This window comes from Bacillus rossius (assembly GCF_032445375.1).
Source record: "Bacillus rossius redtenbacheri isolate Brsri chromosome 9 unlocalized genomic scaffold, Brsri_v3 Brsri_v3_scf9_1, whole genome shotgun sequence".
Classification (NCBI taxonomy): Eukaryota; Metazoa; Arthropoda; class Insecta; order Phasmatodea; family Bacillidae; genus Bacillus; species Bacillus rossius.
Window position 1 is genome coordinate 20,580,187 of NW_026962012.1, and position 19,723 is coordinate 20,599,909.

The window sequence follows — 19,723 nt, forward strand, 5'->3', positions numbered from 1 at the left end:
GGGGGATCGGAAGTGTCTGGCAGTGTGTCGGGGAGCGGGTAGAGCCATCTCCATGCTAACAGGGAGAGGGATTGGATGTGTGTCGGGCAGTGTGTCGTGGAGCTGGTAGAGCCATCTCCACGCTGACAGGGAGGGAGATCGGAAGTGGCGGGCAGTGTGTCGGGGAGCGGGTAGAGCCAACTCCACGCTGACAGGGAGGGGGATCGGATGTGTGTCGGGCAGTGTGTCGTGGAGCGGGTAGAGCCATCTCCACGCTGACGGAGGGACATCAGAAGTGTCTGGCAGTGTGTCGTGGAGCGGGTAGAGCCATCTCCACGCTGACAGAGAGGGAGATCGGAAGTGTCTGGCAGTGTGTCGTGGAGCGGGTAGAGCCATCTCTATGCTGACAGGGAGGGAGATCGGAAGTGTCGGGCAGTGTGTCGTGGAGCGTGCAGAGCCATCTCCACGCTGACGGAGGGAGATCAGAAGTGTCTGGCAGTGTGTCGTGGAGCGGGTAGAGCCATCTCCACGCTGACAGGGAGAGGGATCGGATGTGTGTCGGGCAGTGTGTCGTGGAGCGGGTAGAGCCATCTCCACGCTGACGGAGGGAGATCAGAAGTGTCTGGCAGTGTGTCGTGGAGCGGGTAGAGCCATCTCCACGCTGACAGGGAGGGAGATCGGAAGTGTCAGGCAGTGTGTCGTGGAGCGGGTAGAGCCATCTCCATGCTGACAGGGAGAGGGATCGGATGTGTGTCGGGCAGTGTGTCGTGGAGTGGGTAGAGCCATCTCCACTCTGACAGGGAGGGAGATCGGAAGTGTCAGGCAGTGTGTCGTGGAGCGGGTAGAGCCATCTCCATGCTGACAGGGAGGGGGATCGGATGTGTGTCGGGCAGTGTGTCGTGGAGCGGGTAGAGCCATCTCCACGCTGACAGGGAGGGGGATCGGATGTGTGTCGGGCAGTGTGTTGTGGAGCGGGTAGAGCTATCTCCACGCTGACAGGGAGGGAGATCGGAAGTGTCAGGCAGTGTGTCGTGGAGCGGGTAAGGCCATCTCCACGCTGACAGGGAGGGAGATCAGAAGTGTCTAGCAGTGTGTCGTGGAGCGGGTAGAGCCATCTCCACGCTGACAGGGAGGGAGATCGGAAGTGTCTAGCAGTGTGTCGTGGAGCGGGATAGAGCCATCTCCACGCTGACAGGGAGGGAGATCGGAAGTGTCGGGCAGTGTGTCGTGGAGCGGGTAGAGCCATCTCCACGCTGACAGGGAGGGAGTTTAGAAGTGTCTAGCAGTGTGTCGGGGAGCGGGTAGAGCCATCTCCACGCTGACAGGGAGGGAGATCGTAAGTGTCGGGCAGTGTGTCGTGGAGCGGGTAGAGCCATCTCCACGCTGACAGGGAGGGAGATCGGAAGTGTCTAGCAGTGTGTCGGGGAGCGGGTAGAGCCATCTCCATGCTGACAGGGAGAGGGATCGGATGTGTGTCGGGCAGTGTGTCGGGCAGTGTTTCGTGGAGCGGGTAGAGCCATCTCCACGCTGACAGGGAGGGAGATCGGAAGTGTCGGGCAGTGTGTCGTGGAGCGGGTAGAGCCATCTCCACGCTGACAGGAAGGAAGATTGGAAGTGTCGGGCAGTGTGTCGTGGAGCGGGTAGAGCCATCTCCACCTTGACAGGGAGGGAGATCGGAAGTGTCGGGCAGTGTGTCGTGGAGCGGGTAGAGCCATCTTCACGCTGACAGGGAGGGAGATCGGAAGTGTCGGGCAGTGTGTCGTGGAGCGGGTAGAGCCATCTCCACGCTGACAGGGAGGGAGATCGGAAGTGTCGGGCAGTGTGTCGTGGAGCGGGTAGAGCCATATCCACGCTGACAGGGAGGGAGATCGGAAGTGTCTAGCAGTGTGTCGTGGAGCGGGTAGAGCAATCTCCACGCTGACAGGGAGGGAGATCAGAAGTGTCTGGCAGTGTGTCGTGGAGCGGGTAGAGCCATCTCCACGCTGACAGGGAGGGAGATCAGAAGTGTCTAGCAGTGTGTCGTGGAGCGGGTAGAGCCATATCCACGCTGACAGGGAGGGAGATCAGAAGTGTCTAGCAGTGTGTCGTGGAGCGGGTAGAGCCATCTCCACGCTGACAGGGAGGGAGATCAGAAGTGTCTAGCAGTGTGTCGTGGAGCGGGTAGAGCCATCTCCACGCTGACAGGGAGGGAGATCGGAAGTGTCGGGCAGTGTGTCGTGGAGCGGGTAGAGCCATTCCACGCTGACAGGGAGGGAGATCGGAAGTGTCGGGCAGTGAGTCGTGGAGCGGTTAGAGCCATCTCCACGCTGTCAGGGAGGGAGATCAGAAGTGTCTGGCAGTGTGTCGGGGAGCGGGTAGAGCCATCTGCACGCTGACAGGGAGGGGGATCGTAAGTGTCGGGCAGTGTGTCGTGGAGCGGGTAGAGCCATCTCCACGCTGACAGGGAGGGAGATCGGAAGTGTCGGGCAGTGTGTCGTGGAGCGGGTAGAGCCATCTCCACGCTGACAGGGAGGGAGATCAGAAGTGTCTAGCAGTGTGTCGGGGAGCGGGTAGAGCCATCTCCACGCTGACAGGGAGGGAGATCGTAAGTGTCGGGCAGTGTGTCGTGGAGCGGGTAGAGCCATCTCCACGCTGACAGGGAGGGAGATCAGAAGTGTCTAGCAGTGTGTCGTGGAGCGGGTAGAGCCATCTCCACGCTGACAGGGAGGGGGATCGTAAGTGTCAGGCAGTGTGTCGGGGAGCGGGTAGAGCCATCTCCACGCTGACAGGGAGGGGGATCGTAAGTGTCGGGCAGGGTGTCGGGGAGCGGGTAGAGCCATCTCCACGCTGACAGGGAGGGGGATCGTAAGTGTCAGGCAGTGTGTCGGGGAGCGGGTAGAGCCATCTGCACGCTGACAGGGAGGGGGATCGTAAGGTTCAGGAAGTGTGTTGGGAAGCGGGTAGAGCCATCTCCACGCTGACAGGGAGGGAGATCAGAAGTGTCTGGCAGTGTGTCGGGGAGCGGGTAGAGCCATCTCCACGCTGACAGGGAGGGGGATCGTAAGGTTCAGGAAGTGTGTTGGGAAGCGGGTAGAGCCATCTCCACGCTGACAGGGAGGGAGATCAGAAGTGTCTGGCAGTGTGTCGGGGAGCGGGTAGAGCCATCTCCATGCTGACAGGGAGAGGGATCGGATGTGTGTCGGGCAGTGTGTCGTGGAGCGGGTAGAGCCATCTCCACGCTGACAGGGAGGGGGATCGTAAGTGTCAGGCAGTGTGTCGGGGAGTGGGTAAAGCCATCTGCACGCTGACAGGGAGGGAGATCGGAAGTGTCGGGCAGGGTTTCGGGAAGCGGGTAGAGCCATCTCCACGCTGACAGGGAGGGGGATCGTAAGTGTCGGGCAGGGTGTCGGTGAGCGGGTAGAGCCATCTCCACGCTGACAGGGAGGGGGATCGTAAGTGTCAGGCAGTGTGTCGGGGAGTGGGTAGAGCCATCTGCACGCTGACAGGGAGGGGGATCGTAAGTGTCAGGCAGTGTGTCAAGGAGCGGGTAGAGCCATCTGCACGCTGACAGGGAGGGGGATCGTAAGTGTCAGGCAGTGTGTCGGGGAGCGGGTAGAGCCATCTCCACGCTGACAGGGAGGGGGATCGTAAGTGTCGGGCAGGGTGTCGGGGAGCGGGTAGAGCCATCTCCATGCTGACAGGGAGGGGGATCGTAAGGTTCAGGAAGTGTGTTAGAGAGCGGGTAGAGCCATCTGCACGCTGACAGGGAGGGGGATCGTAAGTGTCAGGCAGTGTGTCGGGGAGCGGGTAGAGCCATCTCCACGCTGACAGGGAGGGGGATCGTAAGTGTCGGGCAGTGTGTCGGGGAGCGGGTAGAGCCATCTCCATGCTGACAGGGAGAGGGATCGGATGTGTGTCAGGCAGTGTGTCGTGGAGCGGGTAGAGCCATCTCCACGCTGACGGAGGGAGATCAGAAGTGTCTGGCAGTGTGTCGTGGAGCGGGTAGAGCCATCTCCACGCTGACAGGGAGGGGGATCGTAAGTGTCAGGCAGTGTGTCGGGGAGCGGGTAGAGCCATCTGCACGCTGACAGGGAGGGGGATCGTAAGGTTCAGGAAGTGTGTTGGGAAGCGGGTAGAGCCATCTCCACGCTGACAGGGAGGGAGATCAGAAGTGTCTGGCAGTGTGTCGGGGAGCGGGTAGAGCCATCTCCACGCTGACAGGGAGGGGGATCGTAAGGTTCAGGAAGTGTGTTGGGAAGCGGGTAGAGCCATCTCCACGCTGACAGGGAGGGAGATCAGAAGTGTCTGGCAGTGTGTTGGGGAGCGGGTAGAGCCATCTCCATGCTGACAGGGAGAGGGATCGGATGTGTGTCGGGCAGTGTGTCGTGGAGCGGGTAGAGCCATCTCCACGCTGACAGGGAGGGGGATCGTAAGTGTCAGGCAGTGTGTCGGGGAGCGGGTAAAGCCATCTGCACGCTGACAGGGAGGGAGATCGGAAGTGTCGGGCAGGGTGTCGGGAAGCGGGTAGAGCCATCTCCACGCTGACAGGGAGGGGGATCGTAAGTGTCGGGCAGGGTGTCGGGGAGCGGGTAGAGCCATCTCCACGCTGACAGGGAGGGGGATCGGTAAGTGTCAGGCAGTGTGTCGGGGAGTGGGTAGAGCCATCTGCACGCTGACAGGGAGGGGGATCGTAAGTGTCAGGCAGTGTGTCAAGGAGCGGGTAGAGCCATCTGCACGCTGACAGGGAGGGGGATCGTAAGTGTCAGGCAGTGTGTCGGGGAGCGGGTAGAGCCATCTCCACGCTGACAGGGAGGGGGATCGTAAGTGTCGGGCAGGGTGTCGTGGAGCGGGTAGAGCCATCTCCACGCTGACAGAGAGGGAGATCGGAAGTGTCTGGCAGTGTGTCGTGGAGCGGGTAGAGCCATCTCTGCTGACAGGGAGGGAGATCGGAAGTGTCGGGCAGTGTGTCGTGGAGCGTGTAGAGCCATCTCCACGCTGACGGAGGGAGATCAGAAGTGTCTGGCAGTGTGTCGTGGAGCGGGTAGAGCCATCTCCACGCTGACAGGGAGAGGGATCGGATGTGTGTCGGGCAGTGTGTCGTGGAGCGGGTAGAGCCATCTCCACGCTGACGGAGGGAGATCAGAAGTGTCTGGCAGTGTGTCGTGGAGCGGGTAGAGCCATCTCCACGCTGACAGGGAGGGAGATCGGAAGTGTCAGGCAGTGTGTCGTGGAGCGGGTAGAGCCATCTCCATGCTGACAGGGAGAGGGATCGGATGTGTGTCGGGCAGTGTGTCGTGGAGTGGGTAGAGCCATCTCCACTCTGACAGGGAGGGAGATCGGAAGTGTCAGGCAGTGTGTCGTGGAGCGGGTAGAGCCATCTCCATGCTGACAGGGAGGGGGATCGGATGTGTGTCGGGCAGTGTGTCGTGGAGCGGGTAGAGCCATCTCCACGCTGACAGGGAGGGGGATCGGATGTGTGTCGGGCAGTGTGTTGTGGAGCGGGTAGAGCTATCTCCACGCTGACAGGGAGGGAGATCGGAAGTGTCAGGCAGTGTGTCGTGGAGCGGGTAAGGCCATCTCCACGCTGACAGGGAGGGAGATCAGAAGTGTCTAGCAGTGTGTCGTGGAGCGGGTAGAGCCATCTCCACGCTGACAGGGAGGGAGATCGGAAGTGTCTAGCAGTGTGTCGTGGAGCGGGATAGAGCCATCTCCACGCTGACAGGGAGGGAGATCGGAAGTGTCGGGCAGTGTGTCGTGGAGCGGGTAGAGCCATCTCCACGCTGACAGGCAGGGAGATCAGAAGTGTCTAGCAGTGTGTCGGGGAGCGGGTAGAGCCATCTCCACGCTGACAGGGAGGGAGATCGTAAGCGTCGGGCAGTGTGTCGTGGAGCGGGTAGAGCCATCTCCACGCTGACAGGGAGGGAGATCGGAAGTGTCTAGCAGTGTGTCGGGGAGCGGGTAGAGCCATCTCCATGCTGACAGGGAGAGGGATCGGATGTGTGTCGGGCAGTGTGTCGGGCAGTGTTTCGTGGAGCGGGTAGAGCCATCTCCACGCTGACAGGGAGGGGGATCGTTAGTGTCAGGCAGTGTGTCGGGGAGCGGGTAGAGCCATCTCCACACTGACAGGGAGGGGGATCGTAAGTGTCAGGCAGTGTGTCGGGGAGCGGGTAGATCCATCTCCACACTGACAGGGAGGGGGATCGGAAGTGTCGGGCAGTGTGTCGTGGAGCGGGTAGAGCCATCTCCACGCTGACAGGGAGGGGGATCGTAAGTGTCAGGCAGTGTGTCGGGGAGCGGGTAGAGCCATCTCCACGCTGACAGGGAGGGGGATCGGAAGTGTCGGGCAATGTGTCGGGGAGCGGGTAGAGCCATCTCCACACTGACAGGGAGGGGGATCGTAAGTGTCAGGCAGTATGTCGGGGAGCGGGTAGAGCCATCTCCACGCTGACAGGGAGGGGGATCGTAAGGTTCAGGAAGTGTGTCAAGGAGCGGGTAGAGCCATCTCCACACTGACAGGGAGGGGGATCGTAAGTGTCAGGCAGTGTCGGGGAGCGGGTAGATCCATCTCCACGCTGACAGGGAGGGGGATCGTGTCAGGCAGTGTGTCGGGGAGCGGGTAGAGCCATCTCCACGCAGACAGGGAGGGGGATCGTAAGTGTCAGGCAGTGTGTCGGGGAGCGGGTAGAGCCATCTCCACACTGACAGGGAGGGGGATCGTAAGTGTCAGGCAGTGTGTCGGGGAGCGGGTAGAGACATCTCCACGCTGACAGGGAGGGGGATCTTAAGTGTCAGGCAGTGTGTCGGGGAGCGGGTAGTGCCATCTCCACGCTGACAGGGAGGGGGATCGTAAGGTTCAGGAAGTGTGTCGGGGAGCGGGTAGAGCCATCTCCACGCTGACAGGGAGGGAGATCGGAAGTGTCGGGCAGTGTGTCGGGGAGCGGGTAGAGCCATCTCCACGCTGACAGGGAGGGGGATCGGAAGTGACGGGCAGTGTGTCGGGGAGCGGGTAGAGCCATCTCCACGCAGACAGGGAGGGGGATCGGATGTGTGTCGGGCAGTGTGTCGTGGAGCGGGTAGAGCCATCTCCACGCTGACAGGGAGGGAGATCAGAAGTATCTGGCAGTGTGTCGGGGAGCAGGTAGAGCCATCTCCATACTGACAGGGAGAGGGATCGGATGTGTGTCGGGCAGTGTGTCGTGGAGCGGGTAGAGCCATCTCCACGCTGACAGGGAGGGAGATCGGAAATGTCGGGCAGTGTGTCGGGGAGCGGGTAGAGCCATCTCCACACTGACAGGGAGGGGGATCGTAAGTGTCAGGCAGTGTGTCGGGGAGCGGGTAGAGCCATCTGCACGCTGACAGGGAGGGAGATCCGAAGTGTCGGGCAGGGTGTCGGGAAGCGGGTAGAGCCATCTCCACGCTGACAGGGAGGGGGATCGTAAGTGTCGGGCAGGGTGTCGGGGAGCGGGTAGAGCCATCTGCACGCTGACAGGGAGGGGGATCGTAAGTGTCAGGCAGTGTGTCGGGGAGTGGGTAGAGCCATCTGCACACTGACAAGGAGGGGGATCGTAAGTGTCAGGCAGTGTGTCGGGGAGCGGGTAGAGCCATCTCCACGCTGACAGGGAGGGGGATCGTAAGTATCGGGCAGGGTGTCGGGGAGCGGGTAGAGCCATTTCCACGCTGACAGGGAGGGGGGAGCGGGTAGAGCCATCTCCACGCTGACAGGGAGGGGGATCGTAAGTGTCAGGCAGTGTGTCGGGGAGTGGGTAGAGCCATCTGCACGCTGACAGGGAGGGGGATCGTAAGTGTCAGGCAGTGTGTCGGGGAGCGGGTAGAGCCATCTGCACGCTGACAGGGAGGGGGATCGTATGTGTCAGGCAGTGTGTCGGGGAGCGGGTAGAGCCATCTCCACGCTGACAGGGAGGGGGATCGTAAGTGTCGGGCAGGGTGTCGGGGAGCGGGTAGAGCCATCTCCACGCTGACAGGGAGGGGGATCGTAAGTGTCAGGCAGTGTGTCGGGGAGCGGGTAGAGCCATCTGCACGCTGACAGGGAGGGGGATCGTAAGGTTCAGGAAGTGTGTTGGGAAGCGGGTAGAGCCATCTCCACGCTGACAGGGAGGGAGATCAGAAGTGTCTGGCAGTGTGTCGGGGAGCGGGTAGAGCCATCTCCACGCTGACAGGGAGGGGGATCGTAAGGTTCAGGAAGTGTGTTGGGAAGCGGGTAGAGCCATCTCCACGCTGACAGGGAGGGAGATCAGAAGTGTCTGGCAGTGTGTCGGGGAGCGGGTAGAGCCATCTCCATGCTGACAGGGAGAGGGATCGGATGTGTGTCGGGCAGTGTGTCGTGGAGCGGGTAGAGCCATCTCCACGCTGACAGGGAGGGGGATCGTAAGTGTCAGGCAGTGTGTCGGGGAGTGGGTAAAGCCATCTGCACGCTGACAGGGAGGGAGATCGGAAGTGTCGGGCAGGGTTTCGGGAAGCGGGTAGAGCCATCTCCACGCTGACAGGGAGGGGGATCGTAAGTGTCGGGCAGGGTGTCGGTGAGCGGGTAGAGCCATCTCCACGCTGACAGGGAGGGGGATCGTAAGTGTCAGGCAGTGTGTCGGGGAGTGGGTAGAGCCATCTGCACGCTGACAGGGAGGGGGATCGTAAGTGTCAGGCAGTGTGTCAAGGAGCGGGTAGAGCCATCTGCACGCTGACAGGGAGGGGGATCGTAAGTGTCAGGCAGTGTGTCGGGGAGCGGGTAGAGCCATCTCCACGCTGACAGGGAGGGGGATCGTAAGTGTCGGGCAGGGTGTCGGGGAGCGGGTAGAGCCATCTCCATGCTGACAGGGAGGGGGATCGTAAGGTTCAGGAAGTGTGTTAGAGAGCGGGTAGAGCCATCTGCACGCTGACAGGGAGGGGGATCGTAAGTGTCAGGCAGTGTGTCGGGGAGCGGGTAGAGCCATCTCCACGCTGACAGGGAGGGGGATCGTAAGTGTCGGGCAGTGTGTCGGGGAGCGGGTAGAGCCATCTCCATGCTGACAGGGAGAGGGATCGGATGTGTGTCAGGCAGTGTGTCGTGGAGCGGGTAGAGCCATCTCCACGCTGACGGAGGGAGATCAGAAGTGTCTGGCAGTGTGTCGTGGAGCGGGTAGAGCCATCTCCACGCTGACAGGGAGGGGGATCGGAAGTGTCTGGCAGTGTGTCGGGGAGCGGGTAGAGCCATCTCCATGCTAACAGGGAGAGGGATTGGATGTGTGTCGGGCAGTGTGTCGTGGAGCTGGTAGAGCCATCTCCACGCTGACAGGGAGGGAGATCGGAAGTGGCGGGCAGTGTGTCGGGGAGCGGGTAGAGCCAACTCCACGCTGACAGGGAGGGGGATCGGATGTGTGTCGGGCAGTGTGTCGTGGAGCGGGTAGAGCCATCTCCACGCTGACGGAGGGACATCAGAAGTGTCTGGCAGTGTGTCGTGGAGCGGGTAGAGCCATCTCCACGCTGACAGAGAGGGAGATCGGAAGTGTCTGGCAGTGTGTCGTGGAGCGGGTAGAGCCATCTCTATGCTGACAGGGAGGGAGATCGGAAGTGTCGGGCAGTGTGTCGTGGAGCGTGCAGAGCCATCTCCACGCTGACGGAGGGAGATCAGAAGTGTCTGGCAGTGTGTCGTGGAGCGGGTAGAGCCATCTCCACGCTGACAGGGAGAGGGATCGGATGTGTGTCGGGCAGTGTGTCGTGGAGCGGGTAGAGCCATCTCCACGCTGACGGAGGGAGATCAGAAGTGTCTGGCAGTGTGTCGTGGAGCGGGTAGAGCCATCTCCACGCTGACAGGGAGGGAGATCGGAAGTGTCAGGCAGTGTGTCGTGGAGCGGGTAGAGCCATCTCCATGCTGACAGGGAGAGGGATCGGATGTGTGTCGGGCAGTGTGTCGTGGAGTGGGTAGAGCCATCTCCACTCTGACAGGGAGGGAGATCGGAAGTGTCAGGCAGTGTGTCGTGGAGCGGGTAGAGCCATCTCCATGCTGACAGGGAGGGGGATCGGATGTGTGTCGGGCAGTGTGTCGTGGAGCGGGTAGAGCCATCTCCACGCTGACAGGGAGGGGGATCGGATGTGTGTCGGGCAGTGTGTTGTGGAGCGGGTAGAGCTATCTCCACGCTGACAGGGAGGGAGATCGGAAGTGTCAGGCAGTGTGTCGTGGAGCGGGTAAGGCCATCTCCACGCTGACAGGGAGGGAGATCAGAAGTGTCTAGCAGTGTGTCGTGGAGCGGGTAGAGCCATCTCCACGCTGACAGGGAGGGAGATCGGAAGTGTCTAGCAGTGTGTCGTGGAGCGGGATAGAGCCATCTCCACGCTGACAGGGAGGGAGATCGGAAGTGTCGGGCAGTGTGTCGTGGAGCGGGTAGAGCCATCTCCACGCTGACAGGGAGGGAGATCAGAAGTGTCTAGCAGTGTGTCGGGGAGCGGGTAGAGCCATCTCCACGCTGACAGGGAGGGAGATCGTAAGTGTCGGGCAGTGTGTCGTGGAGCGGGTAGAGCCATCTCCACGCTGACAGGGAGGGAGATCGGAAGTGTCTAGCAGTGTGTCGGGGAGCGGGTAGAGCCATCTCCATGCTGACAGGGAGAGGGATCGGATGTGTGTCGGGCAGTGTTTCGTGGAGCGGGTAGAGCCATCTCCACGCTGACAGGGAGGGAGATCGGAAGTGTCGGGCAGTGTGTCGTGGAGCGGGTAGAGCCATCTCCACGCTGACAGGAAGGAAGATTGGAAGTGTCGGGCAGTGTGTCGTGGAGCGGGTAGAGCCATCTCCACCTTGACAGGGAGGGAGATCGGAAGTGTCGGGCAGTGTGTCGTGGAGCGGGTAGAGCCATCTTCACGCTGACAGGGAGGGAGATCGGAAGTGTCGGGCAGTGTGTCGTGGAGCGGGTAGAGCCATCTCCACGCTGACAGGGAGGGAGATCGGAAGTGTCGGGCAGTGTGTCGTGGAGCGGGTAGAGCCATATCCACGCTGACAGGGAGGGAGATCGGAAGTGTCTAGCAGTGTGTCGTGGAGCGGGTAGAGCAATCTCCACGCTGACAGGGAGGGAGATCAGAAGTGTCTGGCAGTGTGTCGTGGAGCGGGTAGAGCCATCTCCACGCTGACAGGGAGGGAGATCAGAAGTGTCTAGCAGTGTGTCGTGGAGCGGGTAGAGCCATATCCACGCTGACAGGGAGGGAGATCAGAAGTGTCTAGCAGTGTGTCGTGGAGCGGGTAGAGCCATCTCCACGCTGACAGGGAGGGAGATCAGAAGTGTCTAGCAGTGTGTCGTGGAGCGGGTAGAGCCATCTCCACGCTGACAGGGAGGGAGATCGGAAGTGTCGGGCAGTGTGTCGTGGAGCGGGTAGAGCCATTCCACGCTGACAGGGAGGGAGATCGGAAGTGTCGGGCAGTGAGTCGTGGAGCGGTTAGAGCCATCTCCACGCTGTCAGGGAGGGAGATCAGAAGTGTCTGGCAGTGTGTCGGGGAGCGGGTAGAGCCATCTGCACGCTGACAGGGAGGGGGATCGTAAGTGTCGGGCAGTGTGTCGTGGAGCGGGTAGAGCCATCTCCACGCTGACAGGGAGGGAGATCGGAAGTGTCGGGCAGTGTGTCGTGGAGCGGGTAGAGCCATCTCCACGCTGACAGGGAGGGAGATCAGAAGTGTCTAGCAGTGTGTCGGGGAGCGGGTAGAGCCATCTCCACGCTGACAGGGAGGGAGATCGTAAGTGTCGGGCAGTGTGTCGTGGAGCGGGTAGAGCCATCTCCACGCTGACAGGGAGGGAGATCAGAAGTGTCTAGCAGTGTGTCGTGGAGCGGGTAGAGCCATCTCCACGCTGACAGGGAGGGAGATCGGAAGTGTCTAGCAGTGTGTCGGGGAGCGGGTAGAGCCATCTCCACGCTGACAGGGAGGGGGATCGTAAGTGTCGGGCAGGGTGTCGGGGAGCGGGTAGAGCCATCTCCATGCTGACAGGGAGGGGGATCGTAAGGTTCAGGAAGTGTGTTAGAGAGCGGGTAGAGCCATCTGCACGCTGACAGGGAGGGGGATCGTAAGTGTCAGGCAGTGTGTCGGGGAGCGGGTAGAGCCATCTCCACGCTGACAGGGAGGGGGATCGTAAGTGTCGGGCAGTGTGTCGGGGAGCGGGTAGAGCCATCTCCATGCTGACAGGGAGAGGGATCGGATGTGTGTCAGGCAGTGTGTCGTGGAGCGGGTAGAGCCATCTCCACGCTGACGGAGGGAGATCAGAAGTGTCTGGCAGTGTGTCGTGGAGCGGGTAGAGCCATCTCCACGCTGACAGGGAGGGGGATCGGAAGTGTCTGGCAGTGTGTCGGGGAGCGGGTAGAGCCATCTCCATGCTAACAGGGAGAGGGATTGGATGTGTGTCGGGCAGTGTGTCGTGGAGCTGGTAGAGCCATCTCCACGCTGACAGGGAGGGAGATCGGAAGTGGCGGGCAGTGTGTCGGGGAGCGGGTAGAGCCAACTCCACGCTGACAGGGAGGGGGATCGGATGTGTGTCGGGCAGTGTGTCGTGGAGCGGGTAGAGCCATCTCCACGCTGACGGAGGGACATCAGAAGTGTCTGGCAGTGTGTCGTGGAGCGGGTAGAGCCATCTCCACGCTGACAGAGAGGGAGATCGGAAGTGTCTGGCAGTGTGTCGTGGAGCGGGTAGAGCCATCTCTATGCTGACAGGGAGGGAGATCGGAAGTGTCGGGCAGTGTGTCGTGGAGCGTGCAGAGCCATCTCCACGCTGACGGAGGGAGATCAGAAGTGTCTGGCAGTGTGTCGTGGAGCGGGTAGAGCCATCTCCACGCTGACAGGGAGAGGGATCGGATGTGTGTCGGGCAGTGTGTCGTGGAGCGGGTAGAGCCATCTCCACGCTGACGGAGGGAGATCAGAAGTGTCTGGCAGTGTGTCGTGGAGCGGGTAGAGCCATCTCCACGCTGACAGGGAGGGAGATCGGAAGTGTCAGGCAGTGTGTCGTGGAGCGGGTAGAGCCATCTCCATGCTGACAGGGAGAGGGATCGGATGTGTGTCGGGCAGTGTGTCGTGGAGTGGGTAGAGCCATCTCCACTCTGACAGGGAGGGAGATCGGAAGTGTCAGGCAGTGTGTCGTGGAGCGGGTAGAGCCATCTCCATGCTGACAGGGAGGGGGATCGGATGTGTGTCGGGCAGTGTGTCGTGGAGCGGGTAGAGCCATCTCCACGCTGACAGGGAGGGGGATCGGATGTGTGTCGGGCAGTGTGTTGTGGAGCGGGTAGAGCTATCTCCACGCTGACAGGGAGGGAGATCGGAAGTGTCAGGCAGTGTGTCGTGGAGCGGGTAAGGCCATCTCCACGCTGACAGGGAGGGAGATCAGAAGTGTCTAGCAGTGTGTCGTGGAGCGGGTAGAGCCATCTCCACGCTGACAGGGAGGGAGATCGGAAGTGTCTAGCAGTGTGTCGTGGAGCGGGATAGAGCCATCTCCACGCTGACAGGGAGGGAGATCGGAAGTGTCGGGCAGTGTGTCGTGGAGCGGGTAGAGCCATCTCCACGCTGACAGGGAGGGAGATCAGAAGTGTCTAGCAGTGTGTCGGGGAGCGGGTAGAGCCATCTCCACGCTGACAGGGAGGGAGATCGTAAGTGTCGGGCAGTGTGTCGTGGAGCGGGTAGAGCCATCTCCACGCTGACAGGGAGGGAGATCGGAAGTGTCTAGCAGTGTGTCGGGGAGCGGGTAGAGCCATCTCCATGCTGACAGGGAGAGGGATCGGATGTGTGTCGGGCAGTGTGTCGGGCAGTGTTTCGTGGAGCGGGTAGAGCCATCTCCACGCTGACAGGGAGGGAGATCGGAAGTGTCGGGCAGTGTGTCGTGGAGCGGGTAGAGCCATCTCCACGCTGACAGGAAGGAAGATTGGAAGTGTCGGGCAGTGTGTCGTGGAGCGGGTAGAGCCATCTCCACCTTGACAGGGAGGGAGATCGGAAGTGTCGGGCAGTGTGTCGTGGAGCGGGTAGAGCCATCTTCACGCTGACAGGGAGGGAGATCGGAAGTGTCGGGCAGTGTGTCGTGGAGCGGGTAGAGCCATCTCCACGCTGACAGGGAGGGAGATCGGAAGTGTCGGGCAGTGTGTCGTGGAGCGGGTAGAGCCATATCCACGCTGACAGGGAGGGAGATCGGAAGTGTCTAGCAGTGTGTCGTGGAGCGGGTAGAGCAATCTCCACGCTGACAGGGAGGGAGATCAGAAGTGTCTGGCAGTGTGTCGTGGAGCGGGTAGAGCCATCTCCACGCTGACAGGGAGGGAGATCAGAAGTGTCTAGCAGTGTGTCGTGGAGCGGGTAGAGCCATATCCACGCTGACAGGGAGGGAGATCAGAAGTGTCTAGCAGTGTGTCGTGGAGCGGGTAGAGCCATCTCCACGCTGACAGGGAGGGAGATCAGAAGTGTCTAGCAGTGTGTCGTGGAGCGGGTAGAGCCATCTCCACGCTGACAGGGAGGGAGATCGGAAGTGTCGGGCAGTGTGTCGTGGAGCGGGTAGAGCCATTCCACGCTGACAGGGAGGGAGATCGGAAGTGTCGGGCAGTGTGTCGTGGAGCGGTTAGAGCCATCTCCACGCTGTCAGGGAGGGAGATCAGAAGTGTCTGGCAGTGTGTCGGGGAGCGGGTAGAGCCATCTGCACGCTGACAGGGAGGGGGATCGTAAGTGTCGGGCAGTGTGTCGTGGAGCGGGTAGAGCCATCTCCACGCTGACAGGGAGGGAGATCGGAAGTGTCGGGCAGTGTGTCGTGGAGCGGGTAGAGCCATCTCCACGCTGACAGGGAGGGAGATCAGAAGTGTCTAGCAGTGTGTCGGGGAGCGGGTAGAGCCATCTCCACGCTGACAGGGAGGGAGATCGTAAGTGTCGGGCAGTGTGTCGTGGAGCGGGTAGAGCCATCTCCACGCTGACAGGGAGGGAGATCAGAAGTGTCTAGCAGTGTGTCGTGGAGCGGGTAGAGCCATCTCCACGCTGACAGGGAGGGAGATCGGAAGTGTCTAGCAGTGTGTCGTGGAGCGGGTAGAGCCATCTCCACGCTGACAGGGAGGGAGATCGGAAGTGTCGGGCAGTGTGTCGTGGAGCGGGTAGAGCCATCTCCACGCTGACAGGGAGGGAGATCGGAAGTGTCGGGCAGTGTGTCGTGGAGCGGTTAGAGCCATCTCCACGCTGTCAGGGAGGGAGATCAGAAGTGTCTGGCAGTGTGTCGGGGAGCGGGTAGAGCCATCTGCACGCTGACAGGGAGGGGGATCGTAAGTGTCGGGCAGTGTGTCGTGGAGCGGGTAGAGCCATCTCCACGCTGACAGGGAGGGAGATCAGAAGTGTCTGGCAGTGTGTGGGGGAGCGGGTAGAGCCATCTCCATGCTGACAGGGAGAGGGATCGGATGTGTGTCGGGTAGCGAGAGCGAGCGTGGGCCGGTTGCAGCGCCGCCGGGGCCTGCCAACATGCACAACACCAGCCCGGAGGCCCAGCTGCGCCCCAACGGCGCCTTCAACCCCGAGAAGGTGGCGATCCTGGACGCGGGCGCCCAGTATGGCAAGGTGATCGATCGCAAGGTGCGCGAGCTGTGCGTGGAGAGCGAGGTGCTGCCCCTGGACACTCCCGCCTTCACGCTCAAGGAGAAGGGATACAAGTACGTCCGCTGCCTGGAACACTCTCTGGGGTACAGGTAGTAGCTCTGCCTGTGGGTTTGGCTAACCCAGAAGCCAAGCTACTTCACACAACGGCCCTGTGTCTCTGGGATTTGTTGTTGTTGCAGAAAAACAACATGAAACTATGTTTGCCGTGTGCACCGATAAAATACGTACTAAACTTTCATCAACTTTCAGCATAATATCCATTTTTAATCCTTCTTGTTGGAAAATCGGTGAATTTATAAGATAGCACACATAAAAGCAAGAAACATAAGTACTCTTTTGTTTTCAGGACCTTCTTGCTGGAAAAATCACATTTTTGTTGTAGATGTGTTGAATTATTTCTGTGGGTTTATATTTATTTATTTTATAAATTTAATTATAGTTGTGCTGCTCATTAAAATCATCACCATAGAGCAGAATGTGACCAACATGTGATGGAAAGAGGCAGAATCTCAAATTCACAGGAATTTTGTTAACTATTTTCATTAGTATTCTTTGTACCAGTTAGGATTTCATTCTGAGTGTGTTTGTTCCTACCTACCACTATATGATTTTGAAAAAGAATATTGAATGTACACATCTTTTTAGTGAAATACCTTCATCATTCTACTTTCACAGAAGATTGTTGTCTTAAATCCTTGGGCAAGGAACAAATCCAGAACTTGCCTGGAGTGGTTCCGATACCAGTCACTGATACACACTGACATATAGCTCTCATAACTGCATTTACTTTTCCCCCAACACTACGTGGCTGCAGATTTTGTTTTCTTAGTATGAAACCAACATAAGCAATAAAGCCTTCAAGAGAATCTTTTGTATCAAATAATTTATAGCAATATTGTTGCTCCTTCTACTAAAAAAAGTCAATGAAACATTATTTGAAACATTTGGCAGTGTCATGCATGATATGTTAGGCAGGGGTGGACGGTAGTTCTCCGGCCCTGGTGAGTTGCTTCCTACCATTGTATCTTGGCAACTTGAACTCTGTATGCAGAGCAGGTTTGACAACACCTTGTGACAAGAGGAAGGTGGGGCTTCAAGATGGACAGTGGCAAGGTGATGAGTTCCCGTGCAGTCGGACTGCTCGTGACACGTAGCAAACATTCACTACCTTGATTGGGCAGCGTCTGCGTCACTCCTAGTAGCTGTACGGTCGTGCGAGACGTGAGTGCTGAGACCGGAGTGAAAAGGCAAGATGCCTGCCTTCCTCGACAAGCTCTGAACACATGGCGTTCTTTGTCAGTCACAGCTGTTTGAAGTTACAAGTTTCCATGTCTGTGGCTTACCCAACTGTAAAGTTAATTATGATTGCCTCACAATAATCATCGACCCAGCCAATCGTTCTATAACTGCCATTCTGCGTAAATGCCCGAACATCTGCCATGTCATCTCGCTGAAAAAATGTTAGCTGGAACAATGATTAAAAACAATATTTAAATATTAAAATTATCTCAATAAAGTTAAGTTGACATACATTTAAGTATTTTTAAAAATTATGTTTTCATAAAAAAAAAGTATTCTAAGTGAACAAAACATGGGTCTAGCGTGACTAAATGCTGTAAGAAGACGACTTGCTACACTTATCTTTAGTGGTATAGACTAGCTGATGTACGGCAGTCTTCAGCAGAACACACTCGTCATACATGATATAGACTAGCTGATATATGGTAGTCTACAGCAGAACACACTCGTCATACATTCCCCTCCTCTTGGATACACAACTGCTGTGCATCAAAAAAAATAATTAAAATTTTAAAAATCATCTTGTGAAACGAAAAAATATGAACCAAAGACGCCATAAGAATGGAGAATTACGACTATTAAAATGAAGGAATTTTAGTACCAGAGAATTCAAATAGGTAAGAAAAATCGATATCGGAACTATAGCAATTATTAACAAATATAGCATCTAAAAATCTTTCTTCTACCTACATAGTTGAACATGAACCTAAATGATAATTTAGAATCAGTGTTGAGACCATTGTTTATTATTTGGTTAATGAAATGAGGTATTTTTAATTGAACCGTATTGAGATTTTCATTATCAGTGTTGTTGGAGCTGTTCCAAATTATCAAACCATATTTGAGGTCTTACTAAAGCTGTGTAGCGATTGAGTATGGAATCAAGATTTGAGGTGTTGAAGGTAATACATTTGATGAGACCAAGTATTTTGTTAAAATAAGAGTTAAGGGACTCTATATGATGAAGAAAAAATCACTTTTTGTCAAGTAAAATGCAGAGATCTTTGACATGTGATTGTAAAATAGGTGAATTTTTTAATTTGTAATCATACTCAACATAATGGATATTTCTGGTGAATGTAATGATAATGGTTTTTTCAATATTGAGATGAACTAAATTAGTCAACAATCCCAGTAATATCACATTGGAGTAGATAACTGTCATGATGAGACAAAATTTTCCTGTAAATTTTTAGGTCATCTGTGAAGAGAGTGCTAGTTGAGTTCTTCAATCCTGATATAGTATCATCATGTAAATGTTGAAGAGTAGAGGAGATAAGGTACCATCTTGAGATTAAGATAACTTGTTAACCAGGTTTTGTGTTTACCACTTAGGCCAAAATTAGAATAATTTGGTGGTTGACAGTGTCAAAAACTTTAGCTAAATCAAAGTAACTAGCATAAACTTGACTACATGTAATTACTTCAGAATAAATTGTTTTGGAAAAAGAGACTTAAGTTCTAAAGCTGTGTTGATCTGGTTTTTAAATTCAAATCAAGATGTTTAAATATAATTTTTTCAAAGACCAAGTCACACATTTATAACACAATTTTACTAGTCCTTAGCACATTTTGAACAAGTCCATCAATCACCAATCCATAGGCTGCCCATTCAAATATCGGTACACCTCAACTAGTTTGTGAGCTTTATCAACTCCTAGCTTGTTTCTCAGTTTTTACCAAACAGGACCGAAAGTTGCAAATACTCTTTCAACTAATGCCGAACTTCCTGGGCAGCTAAGCAAACCTGACAATAATTTGCACATGTTTGGAGGTGGGTTTATTCTCAGCAAGCATCCACCACTTCCGAGGAGAGAAACTTGCAACCATAAACAACAGATGCATGGAACAAAGATTTGGGGTAGAAGTTTGTGTCCATGATTTTATATGCCATAACCCATGGCAGAAATTCTGGGTAATTTTCTTCTTGTTTAGGAGTTAAATGTACACCTTCAACAAACCAAAAGAGAAGACACCTAATACTGTATTTGTTAACAATGGTCACTGTCGTATATGCTATGGTTTATGCCCAAAATTATAATGTATATTTCTATTGTGACCTTACCTTTGCTTTTTAGATCAATAAGATTGAATAAGTAATGAAACGGCTTCAGTGCTTGCTTCATATTTTTTTCAATTTCATCTCTGTAGGGCTCAAGTATTTGACTTTTCAATAGCTTATTCCAAACCTCCACTGCAATTGATAAACAGTCATCATCCTTCTGCAACTGAAACCAATTTGAACATATTATGCTACAATCACTAACAATATACAGTTTTGAAGATGTATGCATACTCTTGATATTTGTTAGATATGTGTACAATAATGTAAGAATGCAAAAAAAAAATCCACTTAAGATATTTTTTCTTTGGAATGAATTTCACAACCGTTTTTCATTAAATTTTAAACAACGTCTTGACATGGCCAGGGGCCTACTGCCTTTATATTAAGCGGGGGTTCGCGTAAGTGAAGGGCGCCACCGTGCAAGGGGCACGGACCCGGGAGAGACTCTTGTCAGGGCAGTGACGTCGCCCATGTGAGGCGTGATTTTAACCCCCCTAAAGCCACTTCTAGTACTGCACCTGGCCCGCTCTCAGCGTCGGGCACGCGTTGCACTTACACAGTGGCCTCTTGAGGCGTCCCACACGCCGTCACACTCAGGGTGTTGACATGTGGTTAAAATAAACAAATTCAAATAAACTCACACACCCTTGTTTATTAAATGACTGTCTTCGATCATGCTATAAAACACCCGCGGCACGAATCGGTTTGAATGAGGTGATACCCGACCACGAGGTCACACTATGCTTGCGTATTAAGTCGTGGTAAAGGACCCATGATGGTCACTATGCAATTAATGAAGCAGTCCCCCCGACCGAGAGAAGCCCTGACGACTCGC

General features: G+C 56.3%; 1 protein-coding gene across 2 annotated transcripts in view; it reads left to right on the forward strand.

Moving 5' to 3' along the window:
- Positions 1 to 19,723, forward strand: part of LOC134542617 (GMP synthase [glutamine-hydrolyzing]) — a 417,842-nt gene that overhangs the window by 309,180 nt on the left and 88,939 nt on the right. The window contains exon 4 of one of the 2 annotated variants that reach the window (XM_063387016.1): positions 15,450 to 15,577. In XM_063387016.1, coding sequence (XP_063243086.1) covers positions 15,450 to 15,577 — 128 coding nt within the window. Of the gene's footprint in view, positions 1 to 15,369; positions 15,578 to 19,723 lie in introns of both variants that reach the window. The other variant, XM_063387017.1, reaches the window with a different exon arrangement.